At 39.3% G+C, this 27668-nt stretch overlaps 1 protein-coding gene and 1 long non-coding RNA gene across 6 annotated transcripts; one reads left to right on the forward strand and one right to left on the reverse strand.

Moving 5' to 3' along the window:
• Positions 1-988: 988 nt before the first annotated feature.
• Positions 989-2716, reverse strand: LOC140683745 (uncharacterized). The gene is made up of 2 exons (XR_012055135.1): positions 2441-2716; positions 989-2147 (listed from the first exon to the last, which is right to left on the reverse strand). It is a non-coding gene; the product is annotated as an uncharacterized lncRNA (long non-coding RNA).
• A 164-nt stretch (positions 2717-2880) lies between these two features.
• RNASET2 (ribonuclease T2) lies at positions 2881-25936 on the forward strand. 5 transcript variants are annotated; one of them, XM_072927165.1, is made up of 11 exons: positions 2881-3017; positions 3640-3856; positions 7337-7441; positions 9356-9422; positions 14513-14568; positions 15596-15653; positions 16479-16549; positions 18837-18950; positions 21108-21153; positions 21358-21432; positions 23481-25936. In XM_072927165.1, the coding sequence occupies exons 3-11, from the start codon at positions 7353-7355 to the stop codon at positions 23670-23672; spliced, it is 768 nt and encodes a 255-aa protein (XP_072783266.1). In that variant the 5' UTR covers positions 2881-3017; positions 3640-3856; positions 7337-7352; the 3' UTR covers positions 23673-25936. The 5 variants fall into 5 exon arrangements, with proteins under 5 accessions (XP_072783266.1, XP_030124254.1, XP_072783267.1 ...); XM_030268394.4 differs by having other exon boundaries at positions 2887-3017; positions 3640-3756; XM_030268393.4 differs by having other exon boundaries at positions 2996-3277; positions 3640-3756.
• Positions 25937-27668: the final 1732 nt, after the last annotated feature.

A 27668-nucleotide genomic window follows, 5' to 3' on the forward strand; every position in this document is an offset into this window, starting at 1 on the left:
CATGGACTAAGTCTATTGATTTAAAATTAAGACATGAGAATATACATATATTCCAAAATGTGTGCATCTGCTCTGAGTATTGTAAATGTTTATTTACCACACTTTTAGGAATAAAGTCTAGCTGGATTTGTTTTTTCTATTTGTGCAATGGGAATAATCAAAGCAAAACAACACTGTGTTATGGAGAAAAATTTTGAAAGTTGTCGGAATCTGTGGTATTGATGATTCCGAGATTTTAGAAAGTCTCTGTCTTTTTGCCCCGTTGCCAAAGAAGCCATAATTCATCTGTGCTGTTTTCAAGGTTGTTTCTTCTTGCTTATCTCTAACATGTTCTGCTGCCCTGCCGCAGGTCTGTCCTGCAAGGCAGCGTGTGGGGCTCTGCCCCCAGTGGGATGTTACAAACATTATATACCAGAAACTACGTGTGCTATATTTACAATAACGTGCCAATATCTGTCACCTACATTGAACAGTGTGTCCCCAGCCTAAACCAATAGAAAAATGCCAACACTACAGTGAAACATGGAGGGCATGAAGAAGGAGGAAAAGGACAAGACACACCCAATTCCTCCATCTTGTCCCCTCTGTACCCCTAATCTAGAAACCTAAAATTTTACTTTTGCACCCGTGCCACACAATTATTACTCTTATCAAACACTCAGAGCTTGTAATTCATCCTGTAAGATTAAAAACTCTTTTCCATGGACAGAGATCAGAGACAGTGTCTCTTGGGGCTCTGTACAGGGGGTTCCTGACCCCCTGCCAGGTCCCAGACCTGCCAGGGCAGCCAGAGGGAAGCCCTGGATTCCCACAGAAAGTCTCTATCTTGATTCTTAAATCCTTATGTAAACTGCTGAAAGCTGGAAAAATGTATTCTTTTGAAGTGTTTCAACTCATTTTGGGTTGGTTTTTTTTTCAGGCTACATATTTCAGCATATAAACATAGAAATTGAGGGTACTACCACATTTTTGTTCAGAATTTTTTGAGGAGAACATAATTTTCATGAAATTCAGAAGAAACTTCTCAAATATTCTGACATTTCCTCATTTTTTTCATAGCATCATGAGTGCTAATAGGCAGTGTCCAGAGATAAAAGACAAAAGAGAAAAAGATCATAGTAGACAGACAAATATGAAATAGAAAATCTTAAGGAGATAGTTATCCAGTGTAGCTGTCCATTGTCTATCTTTGCATATTTCACAAAAACATTATTTTTAATAACAGTGTCCATTAACATACACTATTTTATGATAGTGTAACATTAAATTGTGGCTTCTTTGTCCTGTTATATTAAAGCCTACACTATTTCTGGGTAGCTTTGGACTCACTTTGTAATCACCCTAATGGGAAACTTGTAAACAAGCTTAGTTTGCACAAAGTGCAAAGTGGTAATTTGGCACACTCAGAGAGCAAATCCCTGTTGCAACTCAAACAAGATTAGCAAGAGTGTGTGCACTGTAGCCCAATGTTTTCACCCCTAATCTACAGAGATAGATTCAGTCTAAGAGAACAACTCGGTGTGCTTCTGTTCTGATTTAATAGGCAGGGACAAAGACTTTAGTGCCACACGGAGCCCTGACAGTCCTGAGGGAGCCCTACCTGACATCAGGAACCTGGACTGGCGAGTTTTCTTTCCCAGGGAAAAGAGCCGGAGTTTGTGCTCAGGGTCCTGTGGCCCTGAGCAGGCAGCTGACTGCAAAAAATACGAACATTGAAGGATGTGTCCCAGACCCCAGCTGCCCCCACATCAAACCTGTGCTGTTCTGACAATCCCAAGGGAGCCTTACAAACTGACATCAGGAACCTGGACAGGTGAGTTTTCTTTCCCAGGGAAAAGGGCCGGAGTTTGTGCTCAGGGATCCCTGGCCCTGAGTAGGCAGCTGACTGCAAAAAATCCGAACATCGAAGGATGTGCCCCAGACCCCAGCTGCATCCACATCAAACTTGTGCCCTGGTGTCCTCAGCGGCAGGAAGAGCCACGCTGCTTACTAGGATCTAGACAGCTTCACTATTTTTCACTCTTCAAGAAAATGTCTGAAGCTTTTGATACCTCTTAGTCACCCATGCATCACTCATTCCATCCAGCGCATTTTCTCTTTTCCACAGAAAGGTAGGTAAGGAGATTAGTTTCGCCTCATCCTCCTTCCTACCATGTAAATATGAAAACATAATTAATTTTGTTTACCAGTTTATGAAACGGAGATGTTGAACAAAGACCTTATTACAAAGACTGTAATTAATCTGTTTAAAACAAATGTTATTTTGCTTGTGGAAGCAGATCTGCTCACATATTTCTTAAGTACATTATTGTAGGATGGTTGTAACATACCCTTTGTAGTTCAAAACTACATAATAGTAATTAGAAATCACACTTTGTATTTATGATCCATGCATCGGCAGAGAAAGAAAGGTCAGAATATGTTTCATAGTTTAACGTACCGCTGACAAAATACTGAACCAAGTTCTGACTCATCCCTTGGGGCTCCTTCCTCAGGAACTTCCTACTGCTTCCAAACACGAGTTGTTACCACTTCAAACTTCTCTATTTGGAGAAGCACGCCACAGACGCCTGTGTCAGCTCCTGGGCTGGCATTAGTCAGTAGTCTCCGATTTAGAGTCCCCATCGCACTCTCGAAGACCTCTGTGCCGCGCAAAAGCTCAGTATGAAACTATCATAAGTAAATCCTTTAATATGCTAAACAAGAACCAAGCAAAGCAGCAGGACGAGCCAACCACCCACATAAATCACTTCCTCCGCAGCCCACCGCTCCTTTCTTGCCCGCGCTCCCAATGCCCTGCCCCGCGGTACCCGGCTGGCCGCGGGGAGGCTCCGGGGCAGCTCCGGGGACACCGCGGGGCCGCCACCCCGGGCGCGCGCGGCCCCAGCCGCTGCCAGCGCGCGGGCGGGCCGCGGGAGGCGCCGAGTGAGCGGCGGCGCCGCCCCGCGCTCCGGGCGGGGCCGTGCGCAGAGCTGCGGAGAGGGCGGCGCAGGGCAGCGCCGGGGCAGCGCAGGAAGGTAACGCGGGCCCGGGGGTGCGCGCAGCGTGGTGAGGTCTGAACCCGAGGCAGCGGAGGTCGGATTTGAGCGTGTCCCTGCTCCGGCTTCCCTCGGCTCCCTCTTCCCGCTCCCTGCCCGCCGTGGGGCTGCGCTCCCGCGGTGGCAGCCGGGCAGGAGGGAGCTGCGGCTCGGCCCGCCCGAGGTGTTTCTGAGTAGGCTTTTCTGGCTGGGAGAGTGGCTCTCTGCCCCTGGGATCCTCAGCTGCGCCAGCTGCAAAGGTGGGACTTGCAGGCCTGGGACTCAGATTGTGTTTGCTTTCACTTCCTATGCTTTAAATCCGTAAGTCAGCCAAGTAAGTGGCATTTCCCAGAGGCGGGAAAACTCATAATAGTTTTTTGGGGTTTTTTTAAACTTTACATCAGGTTTGGCATCCTGCTGTTTCCTGGAGGCCTCCTGCTTCCGGTGCTTGGGAGATTTGCATTCTTTACGGTTTGTGCAGACGCCTCTGTGGTGATTGTTTATCTCAGTAAAGCTTTCTGCTGTCGCAGTGACATGGGTGCCGGAGCAGAGCCGTGTGTGGGGTGCCGTGGTCGGCGGCACAAGTTACATGCGCTGTCAGTTTTTTCTTTTGCTTCCCCAGGAAGCCGGCGGCGCTGAGCGCAGCCTCTGCTACCTCCAGGCTCACCTCGACACCGCTCAGCCACCGCACTGAAGGCCGTGAGAGGGGCACTGCTGAAATCCTGCCGTGGCGGTGGCCGTGAGTATTGCCTCTGAAAAGGCTTCGAAGAGCCTTCTGCAGCTGCTCGGACCAGCACTTGGGCTTGGGATGCGTGGCTAGCTGGGAGTGGACAGTGGAGGTGAAAGTTGCCGGAGCTAAGAACGTTGTTATAACTTAAATTAGTGCTTCTGGCATACAGACTTGGTTTGTCTAACTCGTTGTGGCAGATGCAACATGTGGCATGCTGACTTGTTAGGGATGCTACCAAAGCCTTGGGTGTTCATTTTTGTGGCTTTAGATGTCAGGCTAACAGTCCTAAATCTTATCTTTGGACATTGTTGCCGGCATTTAGCTGCGTGCATGCTATGTCATAACCATGGCCATCTCCTTCTGATGCTTGAGTGCTCTTCTGCAGCATCTTCTCTTCTGATTATACACACTGAACTAAACTGTAGAGCAGGAGATTTTGTGTTAATGAGAGGTTTGCTAGTCAAGCTAATTGTTAAAAGCCAAACAGAAAGAAAATAAGCAAGTAAAATAAGAGGTGACCATTTAAAAAAAAAGCTAGAGTCCAAAAAAAGCATGTGCTACATCAGCACTCCGCTCTAGATGATATATTAGAATTCAAACTATAGTGAATGTGTTAAAGGAGGATTTCCTCAGTGTTTATTACGAGTTCTCTCTAGTGTTTGATAAGCCTGGGCAGATAATTTTGAAAACAGCATGGAACAATGCTAATATAACTGAAAGTGACTTTGCCCTGACTGGGTTACTAAAACACACACAGAAACACGTGTTTTGCGTTCCTTTTCTAGATACAGTAAATCAAGAGTAATCCCAAAGCTATTATTGCACTTTGGAATTTTATCCATAATGAAAATAATGTTGATTGCCTAGTGTCAAGTAATAATTTTATGTATATGTGCAGGTTTTATTTTGAAGTTTTAAGTTTTCTATGTTATGAATCTTTTGGATCTTTTTGTCTTTTTTTGTAACTTTCATAATAAGAAATCACTGTTTCTTATTAGAGGAGAGTTGGTGTAAGATTTGTTAAATCTGTTCATTCTTCTGTTAATGAAATTAGTAATCTAGAGTAATTTTTAGTAAACAGAAGCAATTTTTATTAAAAATGTATGTGCTCTATGCATCTTAGTTGTTAATTCAGTTTTCATATGGATGCATGTATTTCCTCAAATGCACATAATTCAGATGCCTTTAAGGTGAGATTGATGCACTTTTCACTTGCCACTATCAGTGTCACAGACGAATGAAAGGTCACCTTGAATAAATCAGTCTGTTGTGATAGTGTTGTGGTAGCTGCAAGGTTGTCTTCTGAGCTAAATCCTTAGGGTTTTTATATTGTTTATCAGGGGAAAAAACCTGAAAGTTACAGACTGGGGGTTTTTAAACTTGCTTTGTTGCTGTATGTTCTGGTTTCAGGGTTCAGAACAATATATAGAATAAATCAGCACCTTCTGCTGCTCTGATAGCAGCATTTTTGAAGCCCTCTCTGTTCCTGGTCATCACTTGATCAAGCACGAGTCCAGTGAGAAAGGAAACAATTGCCTTTATGCTTTTTTTGCAACTTGGTCACTAAAAAGAAGCTTCTTTCTGCCTACCAACTTACATCAAAAGAAATGCTATAACGCTTGCTGGGTTATTTTTCTTCATAATTGACTTCCTTACGGTGTTTCTTCCACACCTTTGTAGAGTGCAGCTTTTTTTTGGTGATGTGTGACATTACTATCTTTTAAGTGGTACTTGCTGCTTTTTGTAGGTAGGGCAGAATTTTACATGAATCTTACACTCCTTACGTCTCTCAGTGTTTTGTCTTGATAGTTTTTTATGCAGAAAAGTAGTCTTGCTGGGTTGGTTTTCAGTTCAAAATAACAGAAGATGAAACCATTAAGCAGGTCTGTAAAGCAGAATCTCACATCATCATTAATTCCTGTTGCTCAAATGATGAGACTGAAGATCACTTAAGGTGCAGAACTCCTGGGGAAATTGGCTATCCAGCACTTAATTATTTATTTGTGACTTTTAATACACTGTATGACTGTATCAATTTCTTTAATACAGCATATATGTCTTGCTTTGTCTAGCTTTTGCTAAAGACTAGTTCATCCTTATTGTTTGCTTTTCTGTTGGCACTCTCCAATTTACTTTTAAAATAATTATTACTTTTTTCTTATTTTACCTGGTGAGTGAAATTCCTTCTGGTGTTTTTAAGAAACTAGATTGGGAAGTTAACAGTTGGCAATTACTATTTATCTTATTGTATCTTCTGTTAGGCCAAATACCTTGATAATGTGTCCATTACAAATTAGAGAGGCATTAATGTATGAAATAGAAGAATGTCTTAAAGATGTTAAGCTTCCTCACAATTTAGCAAAACCTTGTGATAAATTTAGCTGGTTAACGGTTACTGTTGTTGCCCAAACCCCTCATGAGTTTTGAAATTCCCAGACATTTTGCAAGTGGGGAGGCTCCCTCCTTTGTACTTCAGCTCTGGCACGGCATTTGCAGAACTGTGGGGTTCTGCAAGCTGGGTCCAGAGCCACATAACAACTGTGGGAAAATGGGCTTTTCTTTATAATGAGCTGTAAATATCAATTACACTGAGTTTTCTCAGTGGAATGGCGGAATCAGCCATGTCTTCACTGGTGTCGAAACAAGCTTTACTTGACTGTGGTGAGCATGAATTTAAAAAAAAAAACCTTCATAGAAAAAAGAATGCAACTTGTGTAGAGAGATAAAGGTCACCTAGGTTACGCGTGGTGTCTTGTGTAGGGTTGTCATTTTGAGAAAGTTGGGAAGTAGGTTTGGTGAGGCTTTCATAACTTGCATGTAAATATGTGCATGTAAGTCCCTTTCTAGAAGGTAGCCTTTGAAATGCTGTGAAATGATTGGTGGTTTTGGGAGATAGTTGGGATTTTTGACCTGTGCCAAGTGAAAAGTCCTTCTGTTTGTTAAGGTTGATTTTATTTTTTTTTTTAATCCCATGACTTCTAAGGTCCATGACGTATTAGGCAAATTGCTCTTGGTTTCATAGAGGCTATCTCAGGTTTATAACAAGAACAGAAACTCATGTGGTTTTAGCAGCATTTAAAAAAAATATTAGTTTAGCAGTCAACTGTCACTTAGACAGAATTTAATCTTTGGACATCATACTTGGCTTCGTATGAGTTTCTAATATCAGCCTTGGCCAATCCAACCTGAATATTCAATATTAAATTCAAATTAATCACTTTGGGAATTTGAGCTGACTACAAGTAGTGTCTTCAATTCCATAAAGTATAGAAAATAAAAGCTGTGTAGAAAATTTATATATTTCTCTTGATTGGATGGTGGCTCTGTTGCAACCGTGTGCAAGTAAAGAAAAACAGGAAATGGTGATCTCATCCTTGATGGCATTCGTTTATGAAAATTACCATACAAGCTGGGGAATCAAGCACAGCCATGAAAAACATCCCCATTTTACCCATGGTTATAAATCTAATCTAGAGTTACTATTACCTGCTTTTTCTGACATAGTAGGGTTTTTGGGTTTTTTTTTGCATTTTAACATTTAAGTGTACTGGATTGGTAACAGATTTCTTCTTTCAACACCTTTTTGCAGCTCTTTGGATGACAAAATGAAACCTGCAGAACAGTACTATTGGATTCTGGGTTGTTTTTGCATGGCACTATGCTGTTGGAGTACTTCAGATACTTTTACTCAAAGGTAAGTTGAGCTTTAAAATGAAACATCTGACAACTCATTTCTTAAGTGTAGGTCAGAATAGTTTATCTTTTAATGTAAATTTGTTACTAGGTACTATTCTGCACTTAGGTGATTTATAGTAAGGCATCTACATTAACTGGAGAAGCAAGGATCGTACCTGAGGAAACCTTTACATGTGTCAGTATGAAGAAAGAGGGGAAACTTAAATTCTATTTGATGCACTTAAAACTTTCCTAATCTTGCTATAGATGACTCATTTAGAATTGTGATGTAGTAATGACAAAAACTGAAAATTATTTTGACACACATCAAAAAATCTGGAGTTATCCCTGTGGTGTGAATTGCACTAACTGTTGCATCATTTAGTTTTTTATTTATCTCTTTTTCTCTTTGCTATTTTCTCAGTTCTGATGATATAACATTATTTTTTATATGACATCCCAACTGAGGCTGTATCAGATGGCTGCACCACCTTTTTGGTGGTTATTGTCCCTTGGAAAAATCTGAGCTTCAATACCAATGGGCCATGGGAGAAACCACACCCAAGTCACACCCTTCTGTGGTCAAAGCTGAAATTCCTATTGCTTTATATGAGGAAATAAACTTTTCTGCTTCCTTTTAGTGCTTTGGCAAGAGAATGGTTAGGGGGGCTCAGTTCAGTGCTGAACATCTCTCAGTGCCTACATTGCAGTTAGTGGGTAGTTTAGACGCTGCTGCTGTTTCTTCAATCCCCAGGATTTAGGCTCTGGCTTGGCCATTTTGGCAGAGAGTCAGCTCTAGAGCCACATTCCTGTGCTGCACAGAGCAGGATAACTCGGGTCCAGAGAAGGAGGGGATATCTCTGAAGCTGCATAGGTATTGAAAATGGCTTTCCTTGAATTCCAGCTCTGAGCTGAACTTGCTCTGTTAAATCAGTACTGTTTTCTGATCTATCCTTAGCTAAAAAGTGTGTTCTAGGAGAACTCTTTTCAGCATGACTGACATTGCAGAAGTTGAGCTGCTATTTCAAATACAGATAAAGGTCTAATGAAAAGTCTAATGAAAGATCGTTTCTAAGCAAGGGCCTTTTAAAACCAAGTAAATTAACTTCTCTGCAATACAAGGCAATTTGTCTATTCAGGTTTCTACAGCAACAGTAAAGATCCCTATAAAAGTGTTAATAGTTTTCATTGTGGCTATGCCTGGTAAATTCCAGAGCTATTTGCCTAAATTATATAGAAAACCATGGATACATGTGAATGCTTAAGAGAAAATGTGGCCATTGCAAAGTAGAAAAACTAGAGGAAAAATCTGAGATGTAATATAACATGGAAGCATCCCTAGGCTGTCCTCAGGTTGAGAAGAATTACCTTGGTCTTTTATTCCTTTTTTTTTTTTTTTCTTTTGGTAATATATCCTCTAGCAAGAGCTAATGACTGACAAGTGGCTGTTATCTTCCAGAGAATAACAATTTATTTTGACAGTTCTGCATGTAATGTTGTCAGTTTAAATAATTTGCAGTTCTGTTTGGTTTTTTTTTTTCCATTTGTTGTTCTCTTTAATTACTTTGTCTGGTTGCTTAATAACTGAATATATCTGCTGTAGTGTCTGATGCAACAGGTTTTTTCATTTACATTTACTTAACCAGAATAGTTCTGCTCCAAATTGTTGAAAAAGGGCTCTATTGAAATGATAGAACACTTCTTGAACAAATTTTTGAGTTTTTTTTTTTTCCCCTCTCCATACTTAAGAAATGCATATATATGGAAAGCATATGGAGCTAGGATGCCAGAAGGAGAATTTGTTTAACAATGGGGATATTAGCATGTTTCCTTATATGTTGTTTCTCTTTGAATCACTAGTTTGGAGTGTACCTGAAGGTGTTCTTCTTTTTAAAAAACTTGAAGAAAAATAAATTTTTCTGTTTCTCTCCAGTGGCATCCACCCTCATACCTGGAAAAAGCTGTATTTTGCTCATCATTGGCCAGTGACTGTATGTAAGGTGAGGTTTTTGTGTTTCTATCTTATCCTAAAAAAGGCAGCATTGGATAATAAAAGTGTGAACAGATTGAATAAAGGCTATTAAGTATTTAATCTTGGTTATGCCTTTATAAAGGTTTTTCCTGATCTTGATGGAACTTCTGCTTCTTCCCCTGCAATGCAGAGCAGCCATAACAGGAAAGATTGTGGTGTGTTACAGATAGAGTTGTCAGTGTAGGGTATACTGTATACCAAGCTTGTTACAGAATTTGTGACATTTTATTAGTTATAAACTCAATCCTAGACTTTCATCAGACTCTATAGGAAGACTTGCTTGCCTTGTTTGACTGATGACAGTTCAGTATTTTAGCTACCTACTGCACAATTAGTTTTTTAGCGTTGTAATGTTGACTCCAATATTTCTGTGACATCATCAAATACTGATTCAGTCAGGAAAGAGAGCTGTAAAGGTGTTGTGGTAGGTGTCTCTGAGTATTTCTGTATTTTTTGCTGTATTGGGGATGTGTGAACCCAAAATGAACCCTACCTTCCAACATACATCTGTCAAAGCACAGCTAAGAGGTATACTGTTGCTATTAAGTATCTACTGCAGTCTGATAAGTATATCATTTTTCCTATACTGGAAGTATTAAAAGGTCTCTTTTCATACAGTTAAGTTAAAAATATTATCAGATTTACTGACACAAGGTTGAAGAACTTTGTGTATAATACATTAGCTTCAGGTTCAGCCAAATGAATGTGGAGGGCAATATCAGTAACAAAAGTCAGATGTGTGTGACTGAGACCAATGATCAAGACCACTGTGCTGTTTTTTGTTTGTTTGCCTGTTTTTGAGTGGAAATGGAAGATTTGCTGCAATTTGTGTCTGATTTTCTGTTGATTAGACATCACCGATAATGACTTGAAGCAGAGATGTTGGTGTTGAAGAGTTTGTAGTGTCTAGCACAAGTCAGTGTTCAGATTCAGTAGCAGTGCAAACCCTTGCTTGCATGAATGAGATGAGAACAACTGGGAAAAGATAAACAAAGAAAAATGAAATGACACGAAATAAAAAAAATAAACTTCTACCTACCAGTTTTCCCACTGTGTATTTATGCTGATTACTTCTCTGAATTCCAGGGTAGTGCACTTGATAAATTGACAAATAATTTTCATAACCTTCTAGTGAAGTTGTAGTGAATAATTGAAGATATTGAGCATCAGAAAATGTAGGCATCTTTGCACTTTGTTGATTTCTTATGATATTCTGTAGTAAGAGGTGGACAAACACATTCAAAGAAGTGCAGAAAAAGGGATATTAAAATCATATTAAGTTACTTTTTTCCTAGTTTCCCATCATTGATTCATATGAAGAGACAAGATCTCAGCTGTACTCTTATAACAGCTTTCTTGTTTTACACAAGAGGAGTTCCTTAATTGAGGATTTAATTTAAATATTTTTAAGTAGGTAGATTCTTCTGTGTGTTTGGTTTATTTATCTATAAGAACTGGTATTTTTCAGGGTGTAAATATTTTTAATGTTATTATTCAGTTTAAAACTCTTGACATGATGTTGAAAGGAAAATGCTGTGAAAGAAACAGCAGAAGTAATTCATATAATTCATGGCAAAAAGCAGTGAGATACCTTTTTTCTGAAAGTACTTCCTAGTTTATGCCTCCTGTATAAAGGAATCTGATTATAGGCTCTTTCATACACAGCGTGTTCTTGAGGTGTGTAAATGAGCTGCATCTTAACTCCTACCTGTTTTGCAAATCTGTGCTTGAAAAGTTTTTTAGGCTTTTGAAAGCCCAAAAGGGCTTCTTTAAAATTTAGAGGGCACACATCAGCCTGCCAGAAATTTGAGAATACATCTCTCCCAGCTCTTCCTGGGCTTTAAAAAGTAAGTGTTCAGCTGGTGCTTTTTAATACTGTGTGTGATCAGCACAATTAAGTTGGAAAGTGTTTTGTAATCATATCTTCCAAACTAACCCATTAAAATAAAGTGATATCATGGAAGCAGTGATAACCCCAGGACCTAATTACTGACTATTACAGTGAAAAGGGCGAAGATAGAAGAGAGATTTTCTTCCTTGTCAAGTGATTAGAAATTCCAGTACCATATAATTGACCTACGGTGACTATGTCATATGCAAAGATATCTAAACTAGATTCACAAACCTCAAGTGATTGTGAATTTCATATTCTCTTAAAAAATGGTGCCAGTGGCTAATTCATGCCACATTTTTCAGTACAAATGTGACTTAAGAGCAACTCAAGGGCAAGAAGAAGGACTTTCCTACTCCCTTTTTATGGAGTTGTGAAAACTTGTTATTCCAGAACTTAAAAGGGAACTATTATTTCAGCTTTTGCATCCTGGAGATTGCAAAAAGATAAAATTTTCTGTGTTGTGGGTTTTTTGTGTGTGTGTGAAATGTGGAAAATGCAGTGCAAGTTTGTAAGTTACTCAGTTCCTTCTCTGTTAGTAATGGGAAGGACAATAAAGAAATGGTGCCTGCTGTCATCTGCCTTTTACTTCACATATGTGCTCATTAAAGGAAAGAGTCAAAAAAAGAACAATAGAATAGAGTAATGAACAGAACAGCCTGAATTCAAATTTGAATGTTGTGTTAAGCAACAGATGACTTTTTTTTTTAATTTTTATTTTTCAATACGAGATAAAAAAATTTCCTAAGTTTAGACTTTGGCAATAATTTTATAGCTGATGCTTAAATGAAGAATGGAAATACATGTTTTCCTTCTTTTTTTTTGGTAAAAATGAAGTAATCACACAATACAAAAAGAATTAAAGTGACTAAAGGAGGAAGGGGAGTAATTGCAAACTGTTTGAGGGGAAGAAGTTGAAGAGGCGAGCTCTCTCCACAGTTTGAAAAGCAAGGATTTTTTCTTTGCAGTTGCCATGTTTTATTACAAAATAACTTATAATTTATCTTAATTAAAGAGATGGCCTACTGGAGCAAGGTGGTTGGAAGGGAGGATTAAATATTTCATTTCCCAGAGGCTGATTTTTTATTTCTATTTGGTGTATCTGTATGTGACCTAGTAGCAGTATTCTCGCCTTTACCAGCTGCTGTACCAAGGGATTTGGAACTTGGGCAGCTCAACAGGTGACACTTCTGGGACACATCCGTGGTGTTTCACTTTTTGGTGTTTCAGAGATGATAAAAGCTTCCATGCTTCTGGCATGTGCTGTTTGTGCAAATAGGCTAATCCTTCTGCTGGAGTGTTCCCTCTCAGCATGGTGAGTGCTCTACAGCCTCACCAGAACTTTGCTCAGTTTTATATGTCCTGTATGGTTCATTTGGGTTGGTTTGGTTATCAGATTGCTTTAAAACAGGATAAAACAGTGCTTCTTTTTCAAATGAATCTAGGTATACAGGGCTTCCTGGGGTCCAGTGCTCACTTGAAACTAAGTATTTGTACCTCTGTTTCAAGTCATTGCTTGCCTGAGATTGAATTAATCCTCCAGCAGTCAGTCTGTGATAAACAGGAAGGCTGACAAGGAGTGGTTTTGCACCAGCAAGTAGGGGTACCCAGCTTTGCAGAGCAACATTTGCATTTTTTATGATACTGATTTAAAATGAACATTGGAAAGATACTAAGGCTAGAATGGAAAAGGAGATTGCATGCTTTGGCTAGCTTAATTCAGAGTGTGAACTAATGTGTTGTAGGTTGCATTGACCTCCCAGTTCTGCCAGCACACAGGGTAACACCAAGAGTCTGAGGAAACAGAAGAAACTGCTAGGAAGGTTAGTGCCATGATTTCAAATCTGAAATGCTCTGGCTGTTCCATTAGCATGTCTGAGAACTGCAGTTAAAGACTGAATAAGGAGCACAATTGTACTGTTTTTGTTGCCACCTCAGTTGAGCAAGCTGTTGACTATTAATTTGCTGTACTTTGGGCTAGATAGCCAAACCCCTCCAGATCCACAAAGCTTGTGTCATGACAGAGCAATATTGTTTAGGCATTTGCAGTGTGTGTTTGTTCGAAATACTCCTTTCAGGAAAAAAAAGCTGTTGCTGGGTGTAATTGTTTATATTGTTGGTAGCAAGAGAGGAGAGGAAGGAAATGGACACAGAACAAGAAAGTCTTGCAGAACTTGCAGATTTGCTGCCACTGGCCTGTGGCATGTGGAAGGCAATTAGTGAGATTACAGGCCTGTCTCTGCTCTTCTCTACACTCTGCTCTTGCTCTGGCATGACATAAAAGGCATTTTGGCATAATTATGACAGAATGCAGAGCAAAAAAGGAAAGCTATTATTATGGGAAAAGAATGTCTGGAGAGGTTGTTAGTTAATGGCAAAAAGTGTTTACTTGAAAGGGCTGTAATTCCTAAGAAGAATAATCAGGGAAAATACACTAATGGTATTCTGTGATGTGTGACATGGATTTTTTTTTAGTCTATTCTTTTCAGGCATACATCTCTGCTCTAAACAGTAATTAAAGTGTAGGCTATTTCTCCTGTATTATCAACAGTTTTTATTGGAGGCTCTATTTTTCTGGTTTTTGTAGGAAAGTATTTAGTCTTCCTATTTTTCTCCATTCCTTTGTCCCTTGAGTCAAAATCTTTAAAGCATAAATCTGTTTTACTTGGAATAAGCAATGTATTTAATCACTTCTTTGTATTTTTTGTTTTTAATACAATGATAAAACTAGTCCTGGAGGCTTGAAGAGAGTTTTGTGATTGTTCAATGTTATAGTTCATTTTAATGGCTCTGCACTCTTTGAAAAGATGTGGTAATGGGAAAAATATAGAGAGCTGCCACCTGGAATACTATAAACACAGATAAAGCTCTGTTCATTTAGCATGGATCAGGCTACTTTCTGTTACCTCAGAACCTGTCCTTTTGTCTTTGCTTTATGCTGTCTGTTCAGATTTCACTGATCTGCTTCAAAATTCTAATGCCACTGGGTCCCTAAGTGTCATAATCCATGACAGCTTTAAGTAACTGGAGTTCACCAGTTCCTGATTTGGCAAGTTGGCATACCACAGTAGAACCCCAGGCCATCACTGAATGATGTTTTACTTTTGCCTTGTAACTTTTACTCCTGGATACGTGCAGCAAATACTCTGTGGTTTTGTTTCCTACAGATGGATGCTAATGATTGTCATGACCCACCAAAGTACTGGACAATCCATGGATTGTGGTATGATCATAGAGTGATTTTTTTTCAGCCTGTATTAATTAAATTAAATTTTGTACCAGAATGTTTAGTGATTTGGTTTTGTTGGGTGGGGTTTTGTTTGGTTGTTGGTTTTTTTGGGTTTTTTTTTGTTTGTTTGTTTTTTGGTGTGTGTTTTGTTGTTTTTTTATGGGGTTTTTTTGGTTGGTTTTTGTGGTTTTTTTTTTTTTTTTTGAAGATCTTAATCTGTCCTTATGATTGAAACAAAATTAAAACCCTATGGCTTGACAAAAAACTGAAATACACTTCTGTATCTCATGACTTGCTGAAGTCTTCTGGCTGCATAAGCATTTTATTTACAAACCTCTCATAAGATCAGAAATAGTCTCAACAACTAAGGGAACTATTGTTTCCCTTCCTATTTTTTGTCTCTCTGAGTAAAAAGAATTTGTTATTATCTCATGACTGCTTGTGGCTTTATGTATCTTATCTCTGCACAAATACTGCAAAAGTATAGGAAAAAGTAATTTGCTTCAAAGGAATCAACTCACTGGAATTGATGCCAATGGCAGCAATTCAAAAATTTTCTGGACAAATACAAGTTTAAGTTATGCGTCCTGGAAAAGGGAACAGCATTATCTATTGATTCCCAGAGAGTGTCTTGGTGATACTTGCAGAAACATCAGATGCGGCAGCAATTTAGGAGGTCATTGCCATTAGTGACATCAGTGACATCACGTGCAAGACCCTTCCAAGTCATTGGCACACCCAAATGACTTTTACATAAAATGAAAGGACTGAAAGGGCCAAACAAAGAAATCATGACAAAATCTTTTGGCCGTCTTCTGAATCTTCATGAGAAATCTTTTGGCCATAATTAGTGTCTTGAAGGTTTTACTTCTGAACCACTGTAGGTTCTGATAGTTTACTTGCATTTTTAAGTAAAATCTCCAGCTATAATTGTGCATATTTAAAATTCAGGTCAATGATATGTTAGTTGCCAGCAGTGAGTTAGGAGACATCTTTCTTCAATTTTATTTTGCTTCCCTAGGCCTGACAGAGCTGAAGACTGTAATAGGACATGGCATTTCAATGTCACCGAGATCAAGGTATTTAAAACAAAAACAGACATACCAGGCAGAGCTAAGTGCAATTACTTTTGCACATCCTATATGCAATATCTGTAGTTTGTAATATCACTCTTAATGTTTACTGAAGGGTATGGTTTTTTAAGGACTCCAGAAATTCTTTTAGTGCTTCTGGTACTATTTGAAGTTGCCGTCCTTGTGATCATTAGCAGCTGTAACTACTTAATTTTGTGAACATACAGTTTGGCTCATTCAGTCACATCCTCCTTCATAAAATATAGAGGTCCACCACCACGTAGGTGATGGATCTGCAGTGACAAAAAGCACCTGTGAAAAGAAAAAGATTCCGTCAGTTGGTGTTCTCCCTTCACGTTTTCTACTGCAGAATCCAAACAAAGAAAGTAGAAGTTCAGAATACTGTTTTCTGTGTGTTTTCTCCTAGGCCATTAGTCCTTTTTTGTTCTTTTTCTACTTAAAAAACTCCAGCATATTTAATTCACCAAAATTCATTGATGTGTTACAGACAGGGATAAGAGACTTAATATGACAAAAGTGAAACACTGAATGTTTGAACAACTTCTGCAGGGACAGTTGAAGGAAAATCTTGCTTTGAGGCAGTGTTTCAGTATTATGTTCAGATATTTAGGTAGGTGTACCTGTTACCTCCAACGACAGCATTTTCAGAATATGGGGGAAAAAGACCTTTTATTTTTCTTCAACAAAATATTTCAGTTATGGACACTGAAAGATGAGGCTTCAGTTGCAAAAATTTATCAATATATGTGGATTGTATAAGAAGTAGCTTTTCAGTGCTGTAGGTGCATTTATTAATTATGGTGTTTATAGGATCTTATGTCAGACATGAGACACTACTGGCCTGATGTGCTTCATTCATCTCTGAATCGCACCCAGTTCTGGTGAGTAAAAAAAAAAAAAAAACCCTAAAAAGCATTTTGGATATTATTTTATAAAAATCTGTCTTAGTAGGTCTTCAGGTGCATGAGAGGAAGCACTGTCTTGCCAGTCTCATTTGCAGTATAGATCTGTTCTCTTATGAAATACCACTATTGAAGAGAGGGCTATAGCAGAAGTTTTAGAGAATTGAAACTTAGAAAGAGAATGTTTTCTCCCTTTGTCCCCAGGGAGGAGAAACAGCTGTTGTTGACACATTAAATCTGAGTAGCAGTAGCCCTCCTGGGATATGACAGCTAGCTGCAAGAGCAGCTTCCCAGATCTCTTTCTATAGCTAGTTTCACTGTGTTGCTGGTCTTGAGAGAGCTTTCCTTTTGGGCTTCCTCATAGAAAAGAAAATAGAAAAACAGAATGTGCTGTGTTGTGGTAGCCACTTCTCTGTTCAGTGAGGTTACTGGCAGCAGCTCTGTGCTACCACCAAGCTCAGGGGTGTAAGAGGTGCAGAAGGATGGAGGCCTTCATGAACACCTGCAGCTGTTATTAGTATCTTTTTTTTTTTCTTTTAACACGGCTGTGCTGCAAAATAAAGTGACGTTGTATCATCTTAAAGCCTTGGTAAATATTTTGTGGAGACTAAAGTCTCTGTCCCTTCTGGAAGCTCAGAGGACTGGTTAAAAGACTTGGGCCTGGTGCATTCTTGGCTTGCTGCAGATGATGGTGCACAGGCACTGTCAGTACAGACTGCGCCAAGCCACTCTGATAGCAGTTCCATGGCAGCAATAATAGGCTTCTTGAATGCCAACAAATCTTTGGCCCTCTATTTCTGCCTTCTTTTCAGAAAGAGCAGAACACTTAAATATAACTACTACTGAAAGCCTTCAAAAGACAGGCAGATCACCATTAGTTTTACAGACATGCATATGTACGTTCTTTGAACTAAAATTGTCATCTTACATGCAAAGCCTTGCCTTCAGCTTGCTGCTGGTTTTTTTTAGTAGCCTTTTGCATCTCACTATTACCTGCTTCTGAGCCAACCTAACTATATCTCTTGCCCTGAAAGACCTTCTGTTTACTTTAAAACAGTGATGTCTTCTCATTAGTAATTTAAAATCCCTTTTGGAGAACTTTGCTCATGGAAGCCAGACTCTTCCCAGGCAGTAGACAATTTATTTGACATGCAGTTGTGCTAAATGTTATAGCCAGGATGAGAACTCTCTACAAGGCTAGACTTGGGAAGATACAGTGAAAATCTTACAGTAAAGCATCTGCTTCAAATCTACTGACACCACAGTTGCTTTATTAATTTTCTATTCTGAAGTAGTGCACTATTTCTCCAAATCCAAACATAATTTCTTTTAAAGTGTTTTAATTCCTTAAGAAACCTCTGAAGTTTTTAATGTGAATGGACAATTCCAAGGTAGGCTTTCAAGTGAATAATAGTTGTCCTTCTGCTCTGCTTTTTTATGATGTACGTAAGGCATCAGAAGGTCACAGGATGCTGTGATGATGGCAGGAGTTTGTGATTAGATAATCCTTGTGTACATCTGCTGAACTCATACCTATATAGTACATGTGGATTGTGAACATTTGAAAATAATTTTAAAAAGGCATCCACAGGCAGTGTCACAAAAGATTATACTTCTTAGTCTTTCTATGGAGTTTAGAACTGATAGAAACATTTGTCTTTTCCCCAGTTTTTGTCCTGTTTGAGTTTGTCTGTACACTGTAAGAATTTCTTTTGCTCTTTGTTCCTTGCTCTTAGGAGAATGGATAATGGACTAGAAGCAAGACTTGAGAGGAGATCTGTGAAAATTTTGCCACAGGCCAGCCTAAAAGCTGATGCTAGTGTTTTAGCAGCTTGTGCAATTACACTGTTTCACCCAAAATAAGGCTTAATCCTTTGAGTTCAGAAAATAATTTAGTGTTTCAAAAGTGTGTTTAACACAACAGGTTCCACTAAAACTTACAAAAAGTGTATAGATAGTAATTTTCTAGGCAATTTTTTTGCATTCTGACCTCCAAAGATCTTTGTGTAAATATACTGAGAGGGCGTTGTATAATAAGAGCATGATATGTATCTATATATATCATATACAGATGTTGCTGTAATTGAAATGGTTGGAGTACATTGCTTGGGTTGACCTTTTACATGTGTGATAAATTTGAATGCAGTGTCCTACTCCACAGCTGTAGCCTTTCGGGTACTTGATTTAAGTACAGTGGCTAGCTTGTACAGCACATGTATCTGCCAGTATTGTGTTCTAAAATTTGCATTTTGCTTTTCTCCTGTAGGAAACATGAGTGGGAAAAACATGGCACTTGTGCAGCCACACTTGAGGCCCTTAATTCTCAGAAAAAATACTTCGGTAAAGCCATAGAACTCTACCGGCATGTTGATCTCAATGGGTACGTAAATGAACTCAATGATCTGGCTTTTATTTCAAACAGTTCCTAAAGGTTTCAGATCTAGCCTCAAATGAAAGTCTAAAAATCTCACAGTAGAGAGGAAATGAGAATTAGCATGAATTATTTTTAGTACTGAAGTTCAGAGGAAGAGTTGTTTCCATGGGAAGCAGTCTCTGGTCACTTCAGTCATACAAGCCAGCATCATTCTTAGCAGCATCCTTTTAGACAGCATGAGCCACTAAATTTTTGAGTAGCTTTACAGGCTGTGTCTTGGTACCAAAAGCTATGGTACCTGTAAAGTTCTAAATCAAGTGACAAAATCCCCCAAACTTCTGAGTCATGCTGAGCTCCAAACACTTGTTTTTAAGACGGTGTTGTACTGAGGGAAAAGGACAAGCTGCAGGCAAAATCATGCAGGACATCCTGGGAAAAGGCTGAGAGGCAACAGCAAGAGAGGAGGTTCTGAAGTTTTCAGTTGCTGCAGGTAGTTCTTTGTGACAACCCACTGTGACACTCTTGCTTTGTCCTAGGGGGTGATTTCTCCTTATTGTTCCAAAGCACTGGCCATTCCAGATTCAAAGTCTTGAGGAGACTGTTGTGGCTTGTCCAAGTGCTGTATGCATGGGTTCTGGCTGCAGTTGAATGCCAGAAGGTTAGAGTCCTTTCCTGATCAGTGCTTGGTATGGGTGAGAGGATGTTTGACTGCGATTCGTTGACCATGAGAGGACAGTCTCTGAGAGAGGAAATAGTTTTGTACAAAGAAACATACCCTAAAAAAATTCAACAAAACAACCCCAGAGAAACCCCAAACCAGCTCATCCTGTTTATGCTCTGCCAGTATCCTGTCCAAGCAGTCTCCTAGACAAAGTCTCATTTCTTTTGCATATGCACAAAGAAAATAAGTCTTTCTTCCCTCCCACCTCGGTTTTGAAGATATCTTTTAAAACTGTAGCAGATTTTTCTGAGAGGGTTTTCAGTGTTTGAGCATGTCATGTGTAACATTAAAATTAATGATGTCTAAGTCAATTGCCTAAGTAGCTATGATGGTGTGACTAAAACATTTACAGATGGCACAGTGACTCCGTATCAGCGCGTGCAACACTGCAAAAGAATAGAGACTGAAGCATGTTGAAATTAATTGCTCAAAGCTTATTATTTGTTGTGAAAATGAGTACAATTAATTTTTTCTTTGCTGAAGAGAAAAAAGACTGAGAATGTTGTCGTTATATATAATTTCTACTTGAAAGACAAAAAATGCCAGTGATTAAAAAAATTATTTCCGCAAATCAAATTATTAAAAAGCAGCCTTCTGTAAGAATTAACAGAGCATTTTATTTTACTGGCCTCCTTATATCCAGTGTAAAATGACAGTGAAAACCAGCTTGTCATTTAGTCAGCTGGGCAAAATCTTCATTGTGCCAAAACTGACCTTGGAAGGGAAGGATTGAGCATTATCAGCATTTATGGATTAAATTCTGCAAGATACTCACCATTCCCACTTCTTACAGAAATCACAGACTCAACACATGTTAGGTCCCGAATCTTGCCAGCTTGGAAATGCGAGCCCTCTCAGGACTGAGCCTAAAGGAAGGGGTACACAGGCTACTGGTTCTTGAGCACTACCTCATTTCTCTCATGTGACCAGCTTTTCATCTTCAAAAACATATTTATTAGGAACAGTTTCTGCCCTGACAGTAACATTGATTCTGACTGATGTGCTGTATCCCTCTCCCAGTGTGCTGTATGTCTCCTACCGCGGGAAGCCCATGCTGTGTTTGAGTATGGGGGTGCCTGGAATGCCCTCCCAGTGGCAGGAGCACAGTGGAATGACTCAAGACAGGGGAAAGGAAACAGTGATACTCTGGCACTGAACAGGGCACTCTGAAACTCCCTTTCTCCTAGCTGTGTCTGAAGACTGAACTGTCCTAGTTCCTCAGTTTGAGGTGTGGGAAAGGGTTCTTCCTGACCCTGCCAGGTTAGATGGGAAGTGTCTTTTCAGAAAATGGCCTTTCCTAGGCTGGCAAACAATGAAAGAGAAGTTGCCCTTGCTCCCATCGCTGTAATACTTGACAGGTTCTTAAGATCTGTTTTACCTAATGATTATAAAGGTATATTTGCATACATGAAACATGGAAAAATGTTTTATCTTTGTTTCAGTTGTCTCTTGAAAGCTGGGATAAAGCCAAGCAGTTCATATTACAAGGTGAGAGGCAATCTTTAATAAAACAAAATCATGTGCATGGGCTTTTTCTTCAGTAGGAGTCAACTCATTTCTGTAGAAAAATGATTTTTTAAAATTTTATAGTTCTTTAATGTTGTGCTTTTTATAAAAGTTTTTGAGAGTTCAACCAGTGTTGGAAGATGTTCTTGTGACCTGTTAATCTCTATAAGCTTTTTAATTTTTCAGATGACTGCTATAAAGGAAGCTCTTACAAGATTTTATGGTGTAACACCAAAGATCCAATGCCTTCCTCCAGAAGAGGTAAAAACTCCCCTAAGTTCCAAAAATGGAAAAAAGCAAACAAACCTTACTTTTTTTAAGGAGCACTTTCTATTAAAAATATAGCAAAAATAGAGTGAAAAATCTTTACTATGGTGAAACTTTGGTCTAGATGTTCTTTGTGTATACAACTGTTTGCATATAAGTATTGTTTGATTCTTGGACTTGGGTTTTAAAGGTCTCTTTGTCTTAAAAGATTAAACCTGCATCTCTTGCATGAATGCTGTAATCACCCTGCCAGAGGTATTGCTGTAGCTGAGCACTTTCCTCCATGCCTGCTAAAGATTAATTGCTGCATGGCAGATTACTAAAACCAACAAGAGTGCGCTGAATGTCAGCCTTGGTGAGGGTGCTGCTGTCAGAATCCTTCTGAAATAAAGCAGCTCAGAAGTTTATTTCTGAGATTGTTCCAGAGAGCCCATACCTAAAGAGGTCACTGTAGTCTTTCCTTTTGAACCAATCAGTTCTCAAATTGCCATGTCTTTTTATTTTTCCTTGCCAGTAATTATGCTGTGCATCATGATGCAGTAGAGAAGGTGGTAGGCAGAGACAATGTTCTGTAAAGTATAGGTCACCATATCTGAACCAAAAGTGCCTTTAAAAGAACAAAACAGTATTCTGAACAATTACATGTGTAGGTTGTAGAGCTCTTTCTTTCCTTTTTTTTAGCTAGGTTACTCTGCCCTCATAGAATAATAAAGCAAAAAACAAAACCCACAGGTTAGCTTTCACTCTTGTAAGTGGTTCCTTCTTATCTCAGCTTGTTCAAGGTTATTTACTACAGAACTCTTGGCAGAGTTACTGCCCATATGCAGGCGACAATTTTTGAAAACCTGCTAAGATACCGTTGCTATTGGAGTGTGTTGTCAACTCTTGCTTTAGTAATACTCTGAAGTTTTTGTGCTCATATGTTTTTTAACATGAAAAAAATCTAAGGGTTACAATATTTTTAACATGTTTATAAGTTACTTTAAGGAACAAAAGAATTTTAGTTGAATGTGGGTTGTATACTTACCACCTTTTGACATTAAAGAAATACAGAGATAACACAAACCCCAGTTCCTAGCTCTGTTCACTGTAGTTCTACCATTGCTTTTAGTACACTTGGCATACTGCTCCAATTACATAAAAGTAATTGGGTCTCCTGTATTTAACACCTGAAGGTATTGGGTAATAGAAATTTAAAATTACATCTCAGTTATTTGAAGATAGGCCTTTTTCAGAGTTCTAGACCTGTCCATGCCTGAAGTGCATGATGGAGGTACTTTGATGTTTGAAATGGATTAGACACATTCTTTGTTCTTACATTTCTTTAAAAAACCTGAAATAAACAAACTCCCTTACAACACAAATTCCAAACAAACAAAAAAAGCATCACCTCAGTTACTTTTATCTTGTACATATATTTTCGTCCTGCTTAATTGTTTCAAAACCGTTTTTCTTCCACGTTTTGTTAGACCTGAGCATTGGGGGGATTTTTCTGTAATCTTTTTGCCATATGAAAGGTCTCCATGCCTGCCTGCTTTATTCGTAGTCAGTATTTTTCTTCCTAGCCTGTCCTGTAGTCAAAAAACGGCACTTCTGCCACTTCGGTCAGCTTGCTTCTGTATTCTTTTGTGTAAAAGCTATTATAAAATTCAGTTTCTCTTCTCATATATGGAGAATTTTATTTGCCTCAATTCCTGTCCTGCCATGAAGAGTTGGGGAAAAGTGTCTTTCTGGTCACACGTGCCCTTCAATACTCAGAGTTCAGCCAGAGCTCATCATTGTGCAGATGAGTAAAGGCCAGGATAATGTGTCACAGCATTTCATAACGAGGCTTACCAGTTAGATAAGTCCCAGGTTGGTACTGAGTAACAGTATATACCACAAACTGATCAGAGTGGATGCCTTTTATACTTCTCTTTGCATTTGTCGTCTGGTAAGTACACAAATAATCACTACTGTATTCTATAGATAGGGCAGTGTAGCTGAAGAATTAATTTATTTTCTCCTTCCCACGAGGCTGATCTTACCCTTCATGTTTCTAGGGTGAAAAAGCACAAACAATTGGCCAGATTGAATTCTGCTTCACCAAAGAGCTGCAGCTGGTAAACTGCACGGCGCTGGAGGGTGGATCCAACCCAGTGCAGGCTCACTTGAAGCTTGGAACTTCGGAGCTGTCAGTGTGCAATGATACTCTGCCAACCTACTATCCTTCAGAGGTCCAAGATCGCAAATGAAGCTGTAAGAGTTTGAGAAACTTTTTAAACAGCAACAAAACCCAAACTCATGTAATATTACAAGCCCCTGTCCATATCACAGGCCTACAGTGAAGATTTCTGCTGGAAAATACAGTTCTTTTGCTATTAAAGGACAGTGGTCCACATGATGGGATCAGCATCTGATCTACAGCTTGGTCTGGATTTTTTGGCTTGCTTATGGTTTGAATCAGTGTTCAAAAGAGAACTGTGGCTTCTCATTTTGGCATGCAATTGTCTGCCACTTTAGCTGCTTTTTGGTTTTTACCAGTGAGTCAGGGAACTTAATTCTTTGTATTGAAAGGATTATTGTCTCTCTGAGATGAGGTGACAAGTTCTTGAGAGGGAAGTACTGTAAACAGAAAGAACTCTTGAGACCTGTCTGGAGGTCCATTTCCAGACGTAATAGCTACTGCCTTGCATAATTGTTCTCCAGAAGTGCAGAACAGAGACCATATCCTCTGAGGTGTTGAACCTTTCCTCACTGAGGTATCACAGTGGACCGAAGACAACTTTTGCATAACTTCTTAGTGAAGTAACAACATTCTCCAATCTTGGGCTTTTCTGCCTTAAAGATATCAGGGAAACTGTATTTGTAGCCATACCTGTCCTTTGATTATTTTCATGGCAGTAGCTCTATACAGTCTTGCGGAACAACCAATGCTAGAACTTATATGTTAGTACAGGAGAATGGTAGGCTCTAGAAATATGTTGTTATTAATTTTTAGTTGTATTTGAGCATTCAGCATTACCACTTGTGAGTGCCTGCACTTGTATATAAAAACAAGATTGTCACATAAACACATCGTTCCAAGAAACATCTTTGTATAGATGAAACAATAAATACTACAGGATTTTCAGTAAAAAGTACAGATGTTGGCAATAGTGCATCTCTACCCCATAATTATGAGTAACATGCCACAAAGGTGGATGTTTCTAAAGGGAACCAAATTTTGATATCTTCCCTAAAGGGCTGTATTGATCTATGTGTCTCAAATTGTGCTTCGAAGAAAGACAATTATGGCTCAAGGAACTATCTGTTTGTTAGAATAATGTTACTGTGAAATCATGAAATGCTGTATTAGAAACAAATTTCTTATTTTGAGGTGGTTAGAAACCATTTACTCTCATTTTTGACTGTCCCTGTTTCTTTACAACCTTTCATTTAATGCTCTGTTACCTTTCCATTCCAAAACGCTATCAGTTTCTTTGGCCTGTCTTGCAACTCAGATATTTATTTTAACAGGGAAGAAATTATTATGGTCTGTCAAATGAGTGATTGTTGGGTTTGCATGTTTTTTCTGCTGTTGCTTTAATCCCTCAGTCCCATTTCTTAGTCAAAGTTAAAGCTGACTCTTGCCAAAAGGAGACAGCAGACACAGGCATGAGTCGCAAATGACCAAACTCTGCAGCAGAGTAGATAGTATGGATTCCATGCATTTTTCAGCCTCATTTTCAAATGCAAGAAATGTGAAGGAGCTGGTAAGTCTTAAAATTTTGAGGAGAAAATAACATTATCCAAAATGAGTGAGGGAGACAACATGCCAGTAACTGAGTAAAAATTGACTGAGGAAAAGTAAAAGCTTGGCTAAAACAACCTCACATACTCTGAAGTCCCATTTAAAGGGATATACCTGAACTACAGTGTTTGCCTTAAAAAAACCCACCCCCCCGTACTTTTTATTAAAGATTAAATAATTACATTTTCTCTAGTGAACTTCTGAGTAGTAGCAATAAAACACTATGTATGTGATTAGTCGTGCTTGGGTTTTGGCAAACCCATCTGCTTAACTTCTGGGATGATACAAATGTCTTTTTAAAGCTACTTACTGATTTTTATACAGAGATGTGCCAAGACATTATGAAGTTTTAAGTGATATATTTAAGGGATGCTCTAAGGTCTGTATCTGGGCCGCCAGAAGAGCAGATGAATGAATGCCATCGCTACTTCAGACCAAACACCCTTCATGTTCTTTCTAGCAATGGCACACAGCCAGTTGTGAGCCTTGGCAGTTGCTTTCTATCAGAATGTATGTAATTTCAAGAGTTGGATTAAGGCAGTTTAAATAAAAGAAGTAAACAAACGTATATTGAGAGCCATAAAATTCACTTCAGTTCTGAAAAGCGTCATTCAATTCCTTGTGCAATATAAATTCTGTCAACCTTGAAAATTCAGCACAGCCTGGGGATGATGGGTCCTGTATTCTTTTCTGCATCATTGAATAAATTAACTAAATTCCAGCTGAGATGTTGTGTATGCAGTCTCAGTGGTTTAAAATACTACTCAACTCCACAAAGGGACTTAGCTTGTTTATACCCTTAGTTCCTGTGCTCTCTTATGCAAAATGTTTAAGCATCCCTTGGCATGTAGGTAAGAGCGTGGGTGTGTGTCCCTTTTCCAAGGACAGCTCCTCTTTCTGGGCCATGGGCAGGTTCTTTTCTCTCTGTTTTTTTTGCCTATACTGAGCCTTTCTCAGCTGCACAGGAGCCCAGCTCGAGCCAAGTTTATGGTGGGGCGGAATAGGAGATTGGGAAATGCAGCATCTGCTCAGTTTCCTGAGGTACCTGTATTTTGTGCTTAAGGGCACATCTGTCTCTTTCTACCAGCAGACAGCTGATTTGCCACTACCAACCTGAACAGGAGATGGGAGAAGCAGAGGGGACCTGTCCCCATCACTCTTGTTCTTAGTGGGGGTCAGCAGCTAGTTGTAGGTGTCCAAGGGATAGGGAAAGCTACCTTTGCAAGCTGGAGTGGAGGTGGCATAAGCCTCTGGCTGAGTCCCTGCTCTGCCCCCTTGGTGTCTGGAGAGTGCTGGGCTGTGCTACTGCCCCAGCTGCTGCTGACTGGAGGGAGGGGTAGGGGCAGGACTGCTGTGTCCATGCAGCATGTTAATGCACTGCAAATCAAGTCCCACCGAGGGGGACAGGCTAGGTATCTACAGCTGCAAAGCAGCAGGTTAGGAGGAGGGATTTTGACTAGAAATGGATCCTTGAATTTGGGCACCTTGGTTCTGGTGTGGTTCTGCTTCTGTCAGCTGGGCTCTGGATCTGGCACTGAGCGCTGTTAAGCCAAGGCCACAGAAGGTTAATGGTGCTGCTAACAGTGTTATTGATGCCTGATGATGCAAAGAGAAATTGTCAGAACGTTGCAAGTTGCTTTCCCAGGAATGGAGCAATCAATGATGAGGAATGTACTTAATGTAAATTCAGACTCATGCTGATATGGCAGCTTCCTTCACAAGGGTCACTGCATGCCTCCTGTTCCTGTAAATATTCCCTGTTCCACGAAGTTGCCATAGATCACCCAGAGTTAATACAAATAATTAATTTTAGGAAGGATTTAAATTTCTTGTGCTTTGAAGAATAAGAGATTTTGTATACAGGCTAAGTGAGACCTGATGTGGGAGATTGGCAGCTTATTTTGTATTTGTGCTGTGATTTTCATTATTCCTTACCCCAAAGTACACTGGAACATCAAAGACAGTTGGAGGAGGATTAATAGACCTCAGGGGCAGCCAAACCCAGCCATGCCCACAGATTGGTGGTGTAAATCAATACATCAATTCATTCAGCATGAAAATCGGAGTGCTGGCATTCATTTGCAATGCTTTCTCTAAAGGACTGATATATCAGTAATCTTTTATAAAACAAAAGAAATAAAAATAGCCATATTTGATAAGGACTTTTAAGGTGTTATAAAATTCTTAAGCAAGCTGGAGATTACCATTGTGCTATTTTGCAAGAAATACTTTTCTGAGTACAGTTTCATTACCAGAAAAGAGGCTGTTTGCTTAGGTTTTTTTCCATAACTCACACAATTGTTCGTGTTAGAGACCTGTGCTCTGCATTCAAATCAGGAGAGATGAGCCAAAACAAAATTAGCAAGAATTAAAAACATAGCAGTTACCTTGTAACAACTACAATCTCTGTAAGCAAGCATGATGCATCCCAGCAGGTACCTGCTGTTACATCACTTAC

This window comes from Taeniopygia guttata, chromosome 3, assembly GCF_048771995.1.
Source record: "Taeniopygia guttata chromosome 3, bTaeGut7.mat, whole genome shotgun sequence".
NCBI classification, from domain to species: Eukaryota; Metazoa; Chordata; class Aves; order Passeriformes; family Estrildidae; genus Taeniopygia; species Taeniopygia guttata.